The 14,571-nt window shown below is 53.8% G+C and overlaps 2 protein-coding genes across 2 annotated transcripts; both read left to right on the top strand.

The window, feature by feature from the left end:
• Positions 1 to 4,985: 4,985 nt before the first annotated feature.
• STMN1 (stathmin 1) lies at positions 4,986 to 9,145 on the top strand. The gene is made up of 5 exons (XM_061373628.1): positions 4,986 to 5,065; positions 6,321 to 6,391; positions 7,133 to 7,305; positions 8,109 to 8,300; positions 8,639 to 9,145. The coding sequence occupies exons 2-5, from the start codon at positions 6,379 to 6,381 to the stop codon at positions 8,705 to 8,707; spliced, it is 447 nt and encodes a 148-aa protein (XP_061229612.1). The 5' UTR covers positions 4,986 to 5,065; positions 6,321 to 6,378; the 3' UTR covers positions 8,708 to 9,145.
• A 1,994-nt stretch (positions 9,146 to 11,139) lies between these two features.
• PAQR7 (progestin and adipoQ receptor family member 7) lies at positions 11,140 to 14,491 on the top strand. The gene is made up of 2 exons (XM_061373627.1): positions 11,140 to 11,179; positions 13,150 to 14,491. Exon 2 carries the CDS (start codon positions 13,192 to 13,194, stop codon positions 14,230 to 14,232), a length of 1,041 nt encoding a protein of 346 aa, XP_061229611.1. The 5' UTR covers positions 11,140 to 11,179; positions 13,150 to 13,191; the 3' UTR covers positions 14,233 to 14,491.
• Positions 14,492 to 14,571: the final 80 nt, after the last annotated feature.

Raw genomic sequence — 14,571 nt, 5'->3', positions numbered from 1 at the left:
CTCTCGGCTCCCACGCAACAAACCCACCCCAACCCATAACCCCTTTCCTCGTGCTTTCTCCCAGCCCCTCACTAGCACTGGGGGGGTGCAGCTCTGTGCATCTGAGTTATTTTTGAGCCCTCAGCGGAGTTGTTTATGGGCTGCCGTGAATAGCAGAGCTCCTGGTGCTCCATATGGGAAATGCAAATCTGTGAGCTCCTGTCGGGAGCAGAAAGGGAGAAGCAGCAAGGATGCAGAGAAATGGGGCGAGGCAAAAAAGGGGGAGCAATGTGAGGAGGCCTCAGGGTCTTTCACTGGGTGCTTCTGGGCGTAGCAGAGGTGGGAGCCAGCATCCGCATGGATACGGGACAGGGGTGCCGGGAGAGCCCAACCGCACATGGGTGTCCTGGAGGATCTGCTGGTGCCATGGAGGAAACTGCACCCGCTCCTGGGAGCGGCTGTGACAGCTCCCGCTGGTGTGAAGTCTTTGGGCTCTAATAATAGTTGGGCTTGTGCTGAAAGCCTTTTCCTCGCTCTTGCCTCTCCCCAGCCATCTGTTCTCAAGAAATGTGTGGAATTCATGTCACTGAGCTCTTATCCATGTTTATTGCAGGGACAGAGACTGCCTCCCAAGCCTAAGAGCTGGGGGAGAAAGCTCCTCGGAGATACACAAGTCGTTCCATCGCTTTCCTAGGAAACAAAGAATGAAAAACATGCCAGCAGATCTCCCAGCAGGCTGGGAAGGGAATTGTGCTGTTCCTTTGCCAGGCTGGGTACAACCCAGATCTCCTCCAGCATCCTGGTGTGGCCAGGATGAAGGTGCTCACGCGTGTGACGCTTCAGGGTTACATTGCCCCAGTATTGAAGCTGTTAATTTATGTTTTCATAGCTCTGATTGAAAACAATTAAATCATTTCCAACAGCTCATTGGCAAGTGTAAATTTGTTCCGAAGGGAACATTTCCTTCACGGTGTTTCCCAGCATAAACACAACATCCACCTAAATACCTCCAGTAAACAGCAATTCCCTTAAACAGTTCTTACCTTTGGGAAACCAAAAGTCTCCCCAAAAGTCTCATTTTCTTATTGAGTTCTATGGGTTCCTTGCCTGTGTTTGGATTGAACCAGGAGGTCAGTTCTGGGCCCCTCAGTTTAAGAAGGACAGGGACCTGCTGGAGAGAGTCCAGCGCAGGACAACTGAGATGATGAAGGGAGTGGAGCATCTCCCTTATGAGGAAAGACTGAGGGAGCTGGGTCTCTATAGTTTGGAGGAGATTGAGGGGTGACCTTATTAGTGTATATAAATATATAAAGGGGGAGTGTCACGAGGATGGAGCCAGGCTCTTCTCAGTGGCAAACAATGACAGGACAAGGGGCAATGGGTGCAAACTGGAACACAAGAGGTTCCACTTAAACTTGAGAAGAAACTTCTCAGTGAGGGTGACGGAACACTGGAACAGGCTGCCCAGGGAGGTTGTGGAGTCTCCTTCTCTGGAGACATTCAAAACCCGCCTGGACACGTTCCTGTGTAACCTTATCTAGGTGTTCCTGCTCCGACAGGGGGATTGGACTGGATGAGCTTTTGAGGTCCCTTCCAATCTCTAACATACTGTGATACTGTGGTACTGTGAGACCTCTGGAGCCACTGATACCTTGGGAGGCCTCTCGGGCTGCAGCACATGGGAACAGCCGGCATGGAGAGGGGGAGGCTGCGGGGTGGGAAACACTTGCCTGAATGATAATGCAAAGACTGGGAAACACGGATAAAAGGAAACATGGATAAAAGGAAACATGGATAAAAGGAAACATCCTTCTGCTGCCAAGAACAGGTTTCTTTTGAATGACTATCTCCACTAGCAGGTTATTTATTGACTCGGGTCAAACGCTGTATTGGGTTGCTGGTTGACTCGGGTCAAACGCTGTATTGGGTTGCTGGTTTTAGGATGAACTTTGCTAATACAATGCCTGTTGCCAATCTTAGCAGATATTTGCTAATATTACTTACCAAAGTGCTTCAAAATACTCTCTGATGAGCAAACAGCTGTCAGCCCTTCCAGCACCAGCGCTTGAGGGTGGCAATTTGATGCTCAGAAAGCACATTTTCTCATTGGAGATGGAATATTTTTGCGGGTTAACAAAGCTGCTGTGGGCTGAGTTGTCTCCTGGTTATGTCAGACTCCTCGTGGGATGTTTTGAGAAGCACAGAGAGGAAACGCTTTAATCTCGATGCTAAATCTGAGCGTGTCACGTCCTAAATTCACACGTACAGGGAGTGTTCTGACGGGGCTGTGATGGACCTGTTCCACTGAGAGCACAGTGTGTGGGACCAAGGGGGCCTGAGCACCCCCTGAGCTGTGGCATGACTTGGGTTGCACAGGGCAATGATTTAAGTGGGTGCTGTTATCCCTGGCTCGGATCCATCCTCAGGGTAGGACACATTCCTAATTTATGGAGCCTTTGGCTCTTTCTATTCTGGGAATATCTGTAGCAGGTTCTGCTGTGGTCCTTTGTTATCCTCAAGATGCAGAATTTCATCTGGCTGATGTGGCTGGAGTTGGGCTTGAAATGGTGTCTTCCATCTCAAACACTGTTTTGGGGCTAAATAGTGACACGATGGAGGGAACTTCTGCTGCTGCCTCCTCTTTTCCTTTGGGAAACCTGGAATTACAGCGAAAAGCTTTTATTGGCAATAAGGGATTCAGTAGGTTAAAAACCTGCCACAGGCACACGCTGCTGGAGTCTGTTTAGAGCTGCGGTAGATGTGTCGATGAACACAAATCAAATGCAAATGAAATAAAAGCTTTTCATATTCCCCGTTCTGCTCGAGATCAGACAAAAATAAATTCCACAGAGAGAAATGGGTTTGATGAAACGCTCCCAAAATAAAACTGCTCTTGCAACGAAGCCAAACCCGAGATCGCCCCCGTGCCTCCCCAGCTGCCAGGAGCCCTTGTTTCTCTTTGTACCCCAATAGTGCTCAATGGTTTGGGTTGAAGTTGGGAACAGCCGTGGCAGGTGTTGGAAAGGGGTTGCTGAAGAGGCTCAGCATGGAAAACGCCAGAGCTGAGAACAGACCCCAGCTCCGTGCCTCTCATCAATAAACCAGGTTGCCTTTTACATCAGAGAGTTCTTATCTGAAAGGAATGGGTTTGGCTTTAAAGCCGATCTGCAAAGGAACGTAAGTTACATTCAGGTCCTTTTTTCCTTTCTTTCTTTCCCCGTGAGAAGCCCAGGAAATAAGATGGAAATCACGGAGAACAGCCCCTGCGGGATTCCTGGTTTTATCTCAGCCTGCATCCCTTCCTCAGTGGTGGCAAATGATGTTTCATCATCACCTCTCAGGCTGACTGGAGGCAGTCACACAGGTACCAAACAGAAAGCCCTGAGCCCAGGAAGCCTTGTTTCCTCTGGGAAATGCTGAGCTCATCCTAGGATAAGCTCACTGATTTGACTAAAAAGCATTAATATTAAAGCATCCAACACACTGTTGATCTACACAGACGACAATTAATCAACAATCAAGTAAAACAGAGGCTGATGGCACGCTCTTTTGGCTGCTTTGTCTTCCAGCAGCATTTCATGCAATGTAATCCAAGCATTCAAGATGTTTCACTTAAAAACACGTGTTGTGTGTGTGCTGTCTGCGCACCCACCGCTGCTATTGAGCCAGGAGCCCTGTGACGGCACCAGGCATGACCTGAAGGGCCAAGCAGCCACAGCATTTGGACACTGAAACCCCTTCAGGCACATGGAAAGGCTCTAACACGCTGCTGGAAAATGGCTCTTCCCATGCCCAGCAAGGCGCTCCAGCAGAAAACTCTCCCCAGTTCTAGCAGCTCGGTGGCTGGATGTGGTTTCCATGGAAATAGACATCAGATCACTGAAAAACAGGGCAAGTGTTTAAAATAATCTCTGTTTTGAAAGCTTTGTGCGGTTCTGTCACAATATTACCCGCATGCAAGGTGGGGTTTTTGTATTTTATCTTTTTTTGGTGCAAAATCCTCGTTTTTAAGGGTGCGCACAAGGGTGGGGCCTTTGGAAAAGTCCTTTCTTCAGCCCTGAGGGTAGGGATGCTGTTGTTTTGGGCTTGTGTTGCAGCAGAACGTGCGTGCTGTCCTCTGGCCATCTGCCTTTGTGCACGTTGACTCTCGTGTAACTCAAGTGGCTGGAGCACGAGGCTACCGTGGGGATTGTGCCCAGGTCATTTGTATGGAGCATGCACAAACGCAGCCGGTTCATTAAAAGCACATTTGCATGAGAACCACTTCCCTGCGCTTGGCAATAGCTTTATCTTGGAAAGGGGAATGCTCACAGTGCAGCCCATGGGGCAAGGATGGAGCATCTTTACAGGGCCGTTACGTGCATGCCATGGAACCCACACGGACACGGGTGTTGCAGATGTGCTTTGACTCCCTGCTGTCACCCCACAGGGGACGGCCACGTCCCCAGAACGCACTGCAGGGGCCATGGGGCGGCCGCACCACCAGCGCCGCGGACCCGCTTTAGGGCTGGTCTGCACCGGCCGCGACCCGGCGGGGACCGGAGGCACGCGGTGATCGCGCTGCCCCCGAGCAGCGCTGCCCGTGACGGGACCGAGGGCTCCGAGCTCAGCGCCCAGCCCCGTGCCCCCGACGGGGCGGGCGGCCAAGGGGGACCGCGGCCGCGCTGGGGCCGCTCCTGGCTCCGCAGCGGAGCAGACAAAGGGAGTCCTGGAGCCGTCGAGCACGGGGGGAGCGGGAGGGGGACGGACACCGCCGCGGGAGCCCGCACCCCCCGCGTGGGACCCGCAGGTCCGGGGGTCTCTGCCCCCCCCGAACCCCGCACTCCCCCCGCCCCCGAGAGCGCGGGACTACACTTCCCGGCATGCACCGGGCGGCGGGGAGTGGGCGCGCACCCCCCACCTCGCTCCTCGCCGCCGGCCCCCTCCCCCTCCCCTTTCTCCCCCGCCAGTCCCCCGTCGGGCGGCACGTGCCGCCGCGCTCGGCCAATGGCAGCGGGGCGGGGCGGGTCACGTGCCATTGTTTGGCGCTTTTGTGCGCGGCGCGGCGGGCGGGAGCGGAGTGCGGCCGGAGCGGCGGCGCGGGCAGGTGGGTGCGTGGCGGTGGCGGCACCGGGACCCCGCGAGCGGAGCGGGGCTTCCGCGGCCCCTCGGTGCCGGCAGAGCGGGGGCGATGCCGCACGGAGCCCGGGGCGCTCCGAGGGAGCGGGTGGCGGTGCCGCAGTGGAGGGGGTCTAAGGATGGGGGGCAGGAGGAAGGAGACCGCAGCGGGGGCCGCAGTCGTTTGAGGGCGCCTGGGGAAGGGGCGCTGCGTCCGCCGCTTTTTGTCCGTTCTGATGGCGGGAGTCGCGGGAACAAAGGGAAGGGAGACAATGGGCGGGGGGCGCCGCTCGCGGCGCCGAGCGCGGGGTCTTTTGTCCCGGGAGCGGGCGACGCCCTGCTCGCGGCGGCGGCGCCCCCTCCCCTCGCTTACAGGACCCCGCCATTGTTAGTGGGGAAGGGGCGGCGCCCGGGCGGGGCGCCCCGACGCTGCCGCGCTCGGGTTCCCGCAGCTGAGTCCCGCTTAGCGAGGGGTGGTGCGGGGGCCCCGGCTCGCGGCCCCAGTCTCTCCCCGTTCCCCTCGCTCTGGGGTGGGGCGTGGGGCCCGCACCTGCGGCGGGGGGCGGCAGGTGCCCGGATGTTGCCGTTGGCCCCGCCCTCCCTCTAGCCCCCCGCGGGATCGCGCGCGCGCGCGCTCTGCCTCCCCGGCGGTTTGAATTCGGTGCGGTTGGGAAGGCGCGGGCGGGGCCTTGGGCTCGGCTCCCATTGGCTGCGAGGCGGAGCGGGGGGCGTCGCCGTTGGGAGGCCGGGCGGCGCCGGGAGCGCGCACACGGCGCGGGGCCGCGCCTCGGCGGCGGCTGGGACCAAAGCATCCTTCGCGGGGTTAACGCGCGTTGTGGCACTGTTCTCGCGTCCGTGTGCGCGCTCCCGACCCGCTCCAGTGGCTCGGACCAACGCGGGTGTAAAGGAGCTCGGCGCGGCTGTGCCGCCCTGCCGGGCACCCGCCCTGCGCAACACCGTGGCGCGGCCGCTGCTGAATGAGCGGTCCGATGGGAGCCTTTGTTTGCGGTTCTTAATCACGGTGGAGCAAACGGGGACTGAAACCACCCATCTGCAGCCATACACATAGATCCTGCAGCACCCATAATGGGGAACATTGCTGCTGTTCATGTACATCATCCTCCAAGGCTGGAATTGCTGACTGCATTAACTGTCTTTTGTTTGATTGTGCTCAACCATTTTTATTAGGAGGCAGGTGAAATTCATGTACTTGCTATTCAAAAGCATCTTTCTTTGTTGTCTAGGACTCCAGCTGATTGGCGTTCTTGCAGAGCTGGTTTCTGGACTCGTATTTTCTTGGTCATGGCTACTTCTGGTATGTGATATTATGTGCTAAATACTCTGATGTGTTTTTTTTTCCTCCCAGTTTCCTCACAAATGATTTGGAAAATCCAATCTAGTAAAATCAAGCGTTGTCACGGGGGTTTTCACCCATCTCGAGGCTGCTTGGGAGAAGCTGTTGGAACTGGGTGCTTGTGACAGCATAACGAAAGCCCTCTTGGAGGAGGCTGGTAGCAGATGGGCTTCAGCTCAGCTGCATGCCATCTGCTCTGTGAACAGAGCTGACGATCATCTTGGTGATCAAAGCTGGTGTGCTGGTACAGCTGACATCATGCCAGGGCCTGCTGTATCTCCTCAGAGGTGTTTGAAGAGAGGAGGCTGGCTTGCATGGTTCTTTGAAACCTGGTGTCAGGTCTTTAGGCAGACACCTTGAAACCTCCTTAAACTTGTCATTGGAGAACGGGTGAATTTTCCTTGGCAATGGGGATAATCTTGTTTTCATGGCCCTGGATATTAAAGGCTAAAATCAAATGCCAGGTGCTTGGATAGTGTAAATGTGCAATGAAAAACTGCAGACAATTGCCTGCTGTGGTTTTGGATGGTGATGATGCTGCTTAAAATTAGAGCATTGGCTCCCATTCTAACTGCTTCCTCAAGTGGGCTTTGTTGGTGCTGAGTGCTGAGTATTTGGAGGCTGTTGTTCGCGTTACTTCAGTTCCTAGCTTAAAACATTGTTCTGTTTCTTTGTTGTGTGTCCCCCCCCCCATGTTCCTAGATATTCAAGTGAAGGAACTGGAAAAGCGTGCCTCTGGGCAGGCATTTGAGCTGATACTCAGTCCCCGCTCAAAAGAAGCCGTTCCAGAATTCCCTCTTTCTCCCCCAAAGAAGAAGGATGTGTCATTGGAGGAGATCCAGAAGAAATTGGAAGCAGCAGAAGAGAGGCGTAAGGTAAACTTGAATCAGCCTAAGTGAGCTCTGCTCAAGCAGTCTGGGCGAGTTGTTTTGCTTCCTTGTTTGACTTTTTAAATTACTATTAATGGCGTGCGTGGGACAAGTGATTCTCAATTTGTATTATGGTAAATGGAGTATTCATTGAACTACTTTGGAGTCTCTTGAGGCTTTTGGGAACTTTTGTTATGGTCTGCAAAGCTCCAGCTTTGTTCCCAAAGTGGTCTTGAGTGGTCACTTGAAAAACTGGGAGAGAAAATGTGTAGTTGAGAGGGGTTGTGCTTTCAGGATGAAGTGTTTCCTGGTCTTTGACATCGTAAGATCCATTTCCTCCTAGAAGACATAGTGGTGAATGTGCAGTGAGAAGGTGTGTGAATGCAGTGTCGAACTTGGTGCAGGATCTTGCTGTTGAGATGTAGCTTGGAGCTCTTGAATATGCAGAGGCTTACGAATGGAAGCGCCTCCTGTATGACCCGAACCACAGATTCACTGTTATGAGAAGTGAGAGCCTTCTAGGAAAGATCCATCAGTGTTAATACTTGAATAAGTTTTTTCCCCTCCAAAAAACCCCATTTAACAAAACCTGTGTGTTAACAACAGAAACGGAAGTCTTGTGGGAGGTTGTGATGGTGAAATACGGGTTCTGTGGGTAGGGGAGCACTGGGGAGCTTGGTCCTGTATCAAAGTTGTGCTGTTGTAAACCAGCAGCAAATCCTTCCTCCTTGGAGCTGTGAGCAGCGCAGCTGTAGCTGCCTGCGTGGTTCCTCTCTCATGGTCAAAGCACCCCTCCTCTGTTTCATTAGTCTCATGAAGCAGAAGTCCTGAAGCAGCTGGCTGAGAAGCGGGAGCACGAGAAGGAGGTGCTGCAGAAAGCCATTGAGGAGAACAACAACTTCAGCAAAATGGCAGAGGAGAAGCTGACCCACAAAATGGAAGCAAACAAAGAAAACCGTGAGGCACAAATGGCCGCTAAACTGGAGCGCTTGAGGGAGAAGGTGGGTGTGGAGTCCCAGTTCCCCTTTGGGAGTGAGTTTATCCATGCTTCCTACTTCAAATCCTGCTTAAATAAAGCCAAGTAAATGGCCAAGTGAGGGGGGTGCTATGAATTTGTAGACATACAACGCGGTGGTTCTGTGCTGGTCTCATACTGAAAGGCTAAATCTGCAGAAGACTGCAGAAATCCTCCTCTTGGGGGAGAGGGAATGGATGGAGTTGGAGCAGCATCTCCCTGCTTTCTTACATGCTTCATCCTGGAGCAGGTGTCAGTAACCCATGTGGGAAGCAAGCTGGAGCCTGCCCGTCAGCTAACTGCTTCCTTGCTGTTGTCTTGCAGGACAAGCATATTGAAGAGGTTAGAAAGAACAAAGAAGGCAAAGACCCTGGTGAGGCTGAAACCGACTGACTTCATTCTGGAAACTGACTCTCTCCCCCTCCTCTAAATATCCAAAGACTGTACTGGCCAGTGGTTTTCTCTTTGGTTTTGTTTCGGTTCTGTTTTCTTTTTCTTTAAGTTTCTAGAAACTGATGTAGAGCTGTAAAATTAGATCCAAACTGTACACTTTGCTTGGGGGCTAGAGGAGAGACGGTCCATGTTTCACTTTTTCTAAAGTGTTGTCTTTCCAGTGTAGCTATCTTCTTGTTGCATCCTTTTCTACTCCAGCGCGCTTGTTGCTGGGTTGATGGCTAGTACTGTATCAGCTCTGTAAGACGTTTGTGAAAGGAATAAGTAAAATATACTGTTCCATGCTAAATATGTTACACTTCAAAAATCTGACTCTGTCCCAGTCTGCTAAAATACTGCTGTAACTGAGTGACTAAATAAAGCTGCACAGTGCTGTTATGAGAATGACTTCTGGCAATGACCTGAGAAACCAAATGGGTTGGCTGAGGTGGGCAGCAGGCTCCCAGTGATGGGTGGAAGGGTTCTCACATCCCCGGCCATGCTGCTGCCTTTCCTAGAGCACTCCCATTGTCTTAATCCTACAATCAGAGCTTTGTTTGGACACCTCAGCAGGCGTCAGCTGTTGTGTGTTTTTGTGCAAAGGAGTTCAGAGCCACCTCCCTTTGGGTGCTGATGCTTCAACAAACGAGTCCTTGTTGCCACATGACTGATCTGAGCCTGCTTTTGATGAGGGTTGCTAGAAGATGGCTTGTTCTATTCAATGGTGACTTGTGTCCCGCATCCTGCCCTGTCAGAGCATGGAAGGCAGGAACCTGTTCTGTGCTGGGATCCTCCACCTGCCCCAGTGACAATGGTGCTGTGGCCAAGAGTTGTTTTGGTGTGTGCCAGATGCCTTGGGTCAGTGCGTTGGGCCCTGGGATGGAGATTAACTCCTGTGTGTAAGGAATGGGTATGAGTGCACCTGTGCTCTGAGGAAAGGTGCTTTTTCGGTGGGTTGGGTACGAAGTTGGTGTAGGGTACAGCTGCCTTGAGAACACCCCAAACCCTTCCCTTCTGTAGGGGCTCATGCTCCTCTGGGGGGAAGGCAAGGCTGCAGTTGGGGTATGAACAGCCACGGAACTTCAGTGTAAAGCTTCTGATCTGAAGTGCTGTGCTGCAGTGTGTGTGTTCCCTTGGAGCAGGGAAGCCTTGGGTGTCAGACACTGGTGGCACTGCTCTTGGTGAGCAGCTGTCTTCCTCCATTTGCACTCCCGATCTCAAGGCTTGGCTGCAGGATGGCTCCAGACATGGAGCATCCTGCACTGCCCAAGTGACATTCTTGTTTTCTTTAAGGGGCTAATGCATCCTGGACTGCTTGCCCTGTCTTATGGGGCCTGCTAAAGAAGGAATCTCAGTTTTGAGAGCTTTTATGTATCACACTTGCTACCCTTGATTGCATAAGAGTTGTGCTTAACCAAAAGCTGATATTGCTCTGTTTGAATGAAAGAAGAATTGAGATAAGCCAGGCACAGGCAGCCCTGATTGGATCCTTTCCCTGAAGGAGTTTCAGAGTGTTCTGATCCTGTACTTTCACCCCCTGGGAGCAGCCACCCCTCTGCAGCAGAGGTATAGGGCAGGTTTAGGGCTCTTAATGGCACGTGTCAGTCTTGTGTAAGCTGAGAGCATGGGGCTGTGGGCCAGGCTCCATGTGCAGAAGTGAGGGCCAGGGAATACAGAGCTGACCTTTGAGGCAAAAGCTTGAACCTGCTCCATAGTGTGCTTCCCAAAGAGGCTGAAGATCTAGTGCTGCATAATGGAGCTGTGAGTACTGGGTCAGATGCCATGTACAAGATCAGGCATAATTAGCAATGACAAAACCCTCAGGTCATTATTAATACATTCCTTCACTTGTTGAGAAAAGAACGAGAATCCCAATACTGTGTGTGGGGTTCCTCCTGTCTGTTCAAGGGCTGGAGGAGGAGGGTGATGGCACTGCCAAAGCCCAAATGCTTGTTAAGCACAGAGACATTGAGAGTGAGTTTCTGACTTGCCAAAGCTGTCACATCTCAGCTCCGGGCCTTCTGTTCCCCTGGCGTAGTCCTCTGTGTGGCTGCCTGTGTGACGCTTAACTGGAGCTTTATGGCCAGGGTCTGAGCTTGGTTTTACAAATACTCGGAGCTGCTGTGGGGCAATGGAAGTTTTGGGGGGTGGGAATGAGATTTGGGGGGAGCAAACAGTGAAAGGACGCAGTGATCTGAGAAGGGAAAAGGGGAGGGGAGGAACCAGCGGCTGCTCGGGTACAGCGGGACCGGTGTCTCCGGCAGGAAAAGCGGCGCTGGAGCGAAGCAGAGAGGATGGAGAGCCCCGAACGGGCGCGGGCAGGGATGAGGGGGGCGCGCAGCCGGGGCAGGGGCGGGACGGGGCGGGCGCAGGGGGCGGAGGCGCTGCGGGTCGCGGTGCGCAGCGGCGGGAGCGGAGCGGAGCACGCAGCAGGTTGGGGGGGTCCCAAGCTTGGCGGGGGCGAGGGGGGGAACGGGAGGGGAGGGCCCCGAGAGCGGGACCGATCCCTGCCCACCCCGGGAGGCGCTGCCCGGGCACGGCCGCTGCGGTGAAGGTGAAGGCACGATCGTAGCTGAGGAGAACGGGATGGGTAGGGATGTGCGCGCAGGGGAGAGCGGCTGCGAGCGCCGCGGCTGAGGCTGTGTCCGTAAAGGGAGGATCCAGTGGGATGGGTGGATGCTGCTTGAGACAGGAAATGCTCTGTAGGGAATAACAGGCGTTTGAGGCGACGTTATTGACATCTCGTAAGTCTGAGGAGGTGGTAAATCAGCGTACAAGGCAGATTAATGATTTCCAGCCCCGCAGAGGATGTGCTCTGTTTGTAACCGAGCATTGCCCAAGGCTTCATAGCTTGGGAGAGCTTTGCAAATCGACTCCTGCTCCAACAAGTTCTGGAGGACCTGAGGTAAATACCGCTCCTTTTCCTGCCTTGTGCTCAGCTGCCTGGAATGCAGCTTCCCCCCCCTGCTGCAGCATCTCCCTGAGCAGAGCCAGGCATTTGTATTCTGGTGGCTGTGCCGTGGTCTGGAGCTGAGCCCTGCACCCGGATGTGCTGGGCAGAGGCAGCCCTGGCACAGAGCAGCTCTCAGTTCAAACTGCCCCTTGAATCGTGCTCAGCACAGCTCACCCCGGGGAGTTCTGCTTTGTCCTGCATCTCCCCGGCAGGACTTGAGGCTGTGAGTTCAGAAGAGGTTGATGAAGTCAGGTTTTCACTGCAGCCTCTTCATGTCGTGGTGGTACAAGAGGGTTTAGGAGGCCAAGGGAAGGTCGGGACTGCTCTCTGGGAGGTGCTGGCCCAGGCCAGGCTCGGGGCCTCTTTAACCTGGGTAAAGAGTAGAGAGGAGGGAAGCCACGCAGCAGCCTCAGGCAGGCTCAAGTTACCCATGGATCCACTCTGTTTTGGTGAGGAAATTGCAGAGATCTTAACAATAAACAGTCCCATCCCCACCTCCTCCTGTTCCCGAGCCTCAGAGCTTTTCCTGTCTGAGCTGTCCCCAGAATGACTGCACTTGCCAGGAGATGAGGTGTAAATCAGCACCAGGGCTGGATGGGAGTTGGGCTTCAGAACCTGCCTGAGCAAGAGCAGGTAGATAGGAGGGAGGGTAGAAGCCCATTTCAAGCACGTTCTGTTCAGTGTGTTTTGAAGGCTGCCATGAAAAGGCAGAGCAAGCCAGTGGGGCTGTCCTTGTCTTGATAAGGGCAGCAGCTTCCAAATGGCAGATATGGAAGCGCTGGCTCACACAGATGATGCTGCTGGATCTCGGTGATGCAACCGGATGAGCTCACTCAAACTGTGTTGGTTTTGTGCAAAGCTGCCTGGAAAAGCAGGAGCTGCAAAAAGGGGGCCAGAACTGCAAACACAGAAGTTAGATCTGTTACTGCCATTGGGTATTTATGTTCTCAAATGAGAACATATTATGTTCTCATGAAGCGGAGCAGGATGTCCCAATGCTGTGTGGGAACATGGCTTGTTCTTTCTAAAGGCAGATGCTGCAAACCAAAGGGGAAATGCAGGAGCAGGAGGATTGTTTAGGAGGTTTGGGTTGTTTGGCAAGGTGCTGGGAAGGGGTGAGCTAAGAACTAGTGCATCCTGGTGTGTTGAACACTGTCAGTTAACCCCATACTCGTGTCCTCTACCTCGGTGCTCCTGCAGACCAACTGTCTGTGCAGCATGGGGCACTCCAGGGGTTCCTAAATCTCCCTTTAGTCTCCTTCCTGTCACTATTTTGGGTAATGCAGTTCTATTTCAGCTCTGATGAGGCTGTTCTCCAGTCACTCAGGAGTTTATGTTATCTCAGGGGGGAAAACCCCAAAGTACTCAAAGAGCCCCTGCTTGGTTTGGTTTTATTTGCTGTAAAGTCACTTTTAAACCCCAAAGCAAAGCTCTTTCTTTCCCATCCCAGAGGTCGCTTTGTGTGGCTGGAACCCCCCTGTTCAGCTGCATCATGGCAACGGTGGTCACCGAAAGGCTGAGCCGGCTCTTCATTAACGTGCGGCAGATCCCTCAGCTGCTGGCCCCCCTCTCTCCCTCCACTGTCAGCAGTTCTGAGGTGCCAAAGGTCTTCTGGAAGCCCTACATCCACACCGGCTACCGGCCCGTGCAGCAGACCTGGCGCTATTACTTCTCAACGCTCTTCCAGCAGCACAATGAAGCCATCAATGTCTGGACACATCTGGTGGCAGCGCTGATCCTGCTGCTGCGGTTCCAGCAGCTCTCTCAGCGAGTGGATTTTGGGCAGGACCTGCATGCCCAGCCCCTCTTCATCATCATCGTGGCATCCATCACCTACCTGATGTTCAGCAGCCTCGCTCACCTTCTGCAGGCCAAATCTGAGTTCTGGCACTACAGCTTCTTCTTCATGGACTATGTGGGGGTTGCCATCTACCAGTACGGCAGCGCTCTGGTGCACTACTACTATGCCATCGAGCCGAGCTGGCACGAGAAGATCAAGGGGTTCTACATGCCAGCAGCAGCCCTGTTAGCGTGGCTGTCCTGCACCGGCTCCTGCTACGCTAAGTACCGGTACCACCAGTCCACTCGCCTCCTGAGCCGGCTCTGCCAGGAGCTGCCCTCTGGCCTGGCCTACATGCTGGACATCAGCCCTGTGGCTCACCGCATCTGCACCACGCCGCGCTCCGAGCGCGATGACCCGGCCCTGCTCTACCACAAGTGCCAAGTGCTCTTCTTCCTGATCGGAGCCTTCTTCTTCTCACACCCTTACCCCGAGAAGTGGCTCCCTGGGAAATGCCACTTCTTCGGGCAGAGCCATCAGATCTTCCATGTGTTCCTGGTGCTATGCACGCTGGCACAGATCGAGGCGGTGGTGCTGGACTACGAGTCCAGGCGCCAGATCTATTCCACTCTTCAGGGCGATTTGGCACATAATTTCTCTGCCCTGTGCCTCTTCACTGTGACCTGCTCTGTCCTCACGGCTGCTTACATGGCCCGGAAGGTGAAGAACAAGCTGAGCTTCAAAGAAGAGTAAGAGCTCTGAAGGAGAAGTGGTTGAGCTCACCTGACCGGTTGCTCTGGAGCCAGATGATGCTGGCACGAATCCGGGCGCAGACTTAGAGAAGAGGAATGAAGCGCTTTTGTGAGCTGTTGCTCAGCAGTGCTCTCTGTAGGGAGGGAAAGAGCAAAGTAAGAGCTGCGTTTTATGTTGTAATTCAGAATTAACTCCAGCTTGCACTTACAATGGTCCCTGCTTTAATTCACATCTGAATAAACAGCTGGAATCATAGAATGGTTTGGGTTGGAAAGGACCTTAAGATCATCCAGTTCCAACGCCCTGCCATGGGCAGGGACACCTCACACTAAACCAGGT

Source organism: Neopsephotus bourkii, unplaced genomic scaffold (genome assembly GCF_033783945.1).
Source record: "Neopsephotus bourkii isolate Nb327-2 ecotype Australia unplaced genomic scaffold, CSIRO-AGI_Nbou_v1 NB_1632, whole genome shotgun sequence".
Taxonomy (NCBI): Eukaryota; Metazoa; Chordata; class Aves; order Psittaciformes; family Psittacidae; genus Neopsephotus; species Neopsephotus bourkii.
This window is presented reverse-complemented; position numbering and strand designations above follow the sequence as displayed.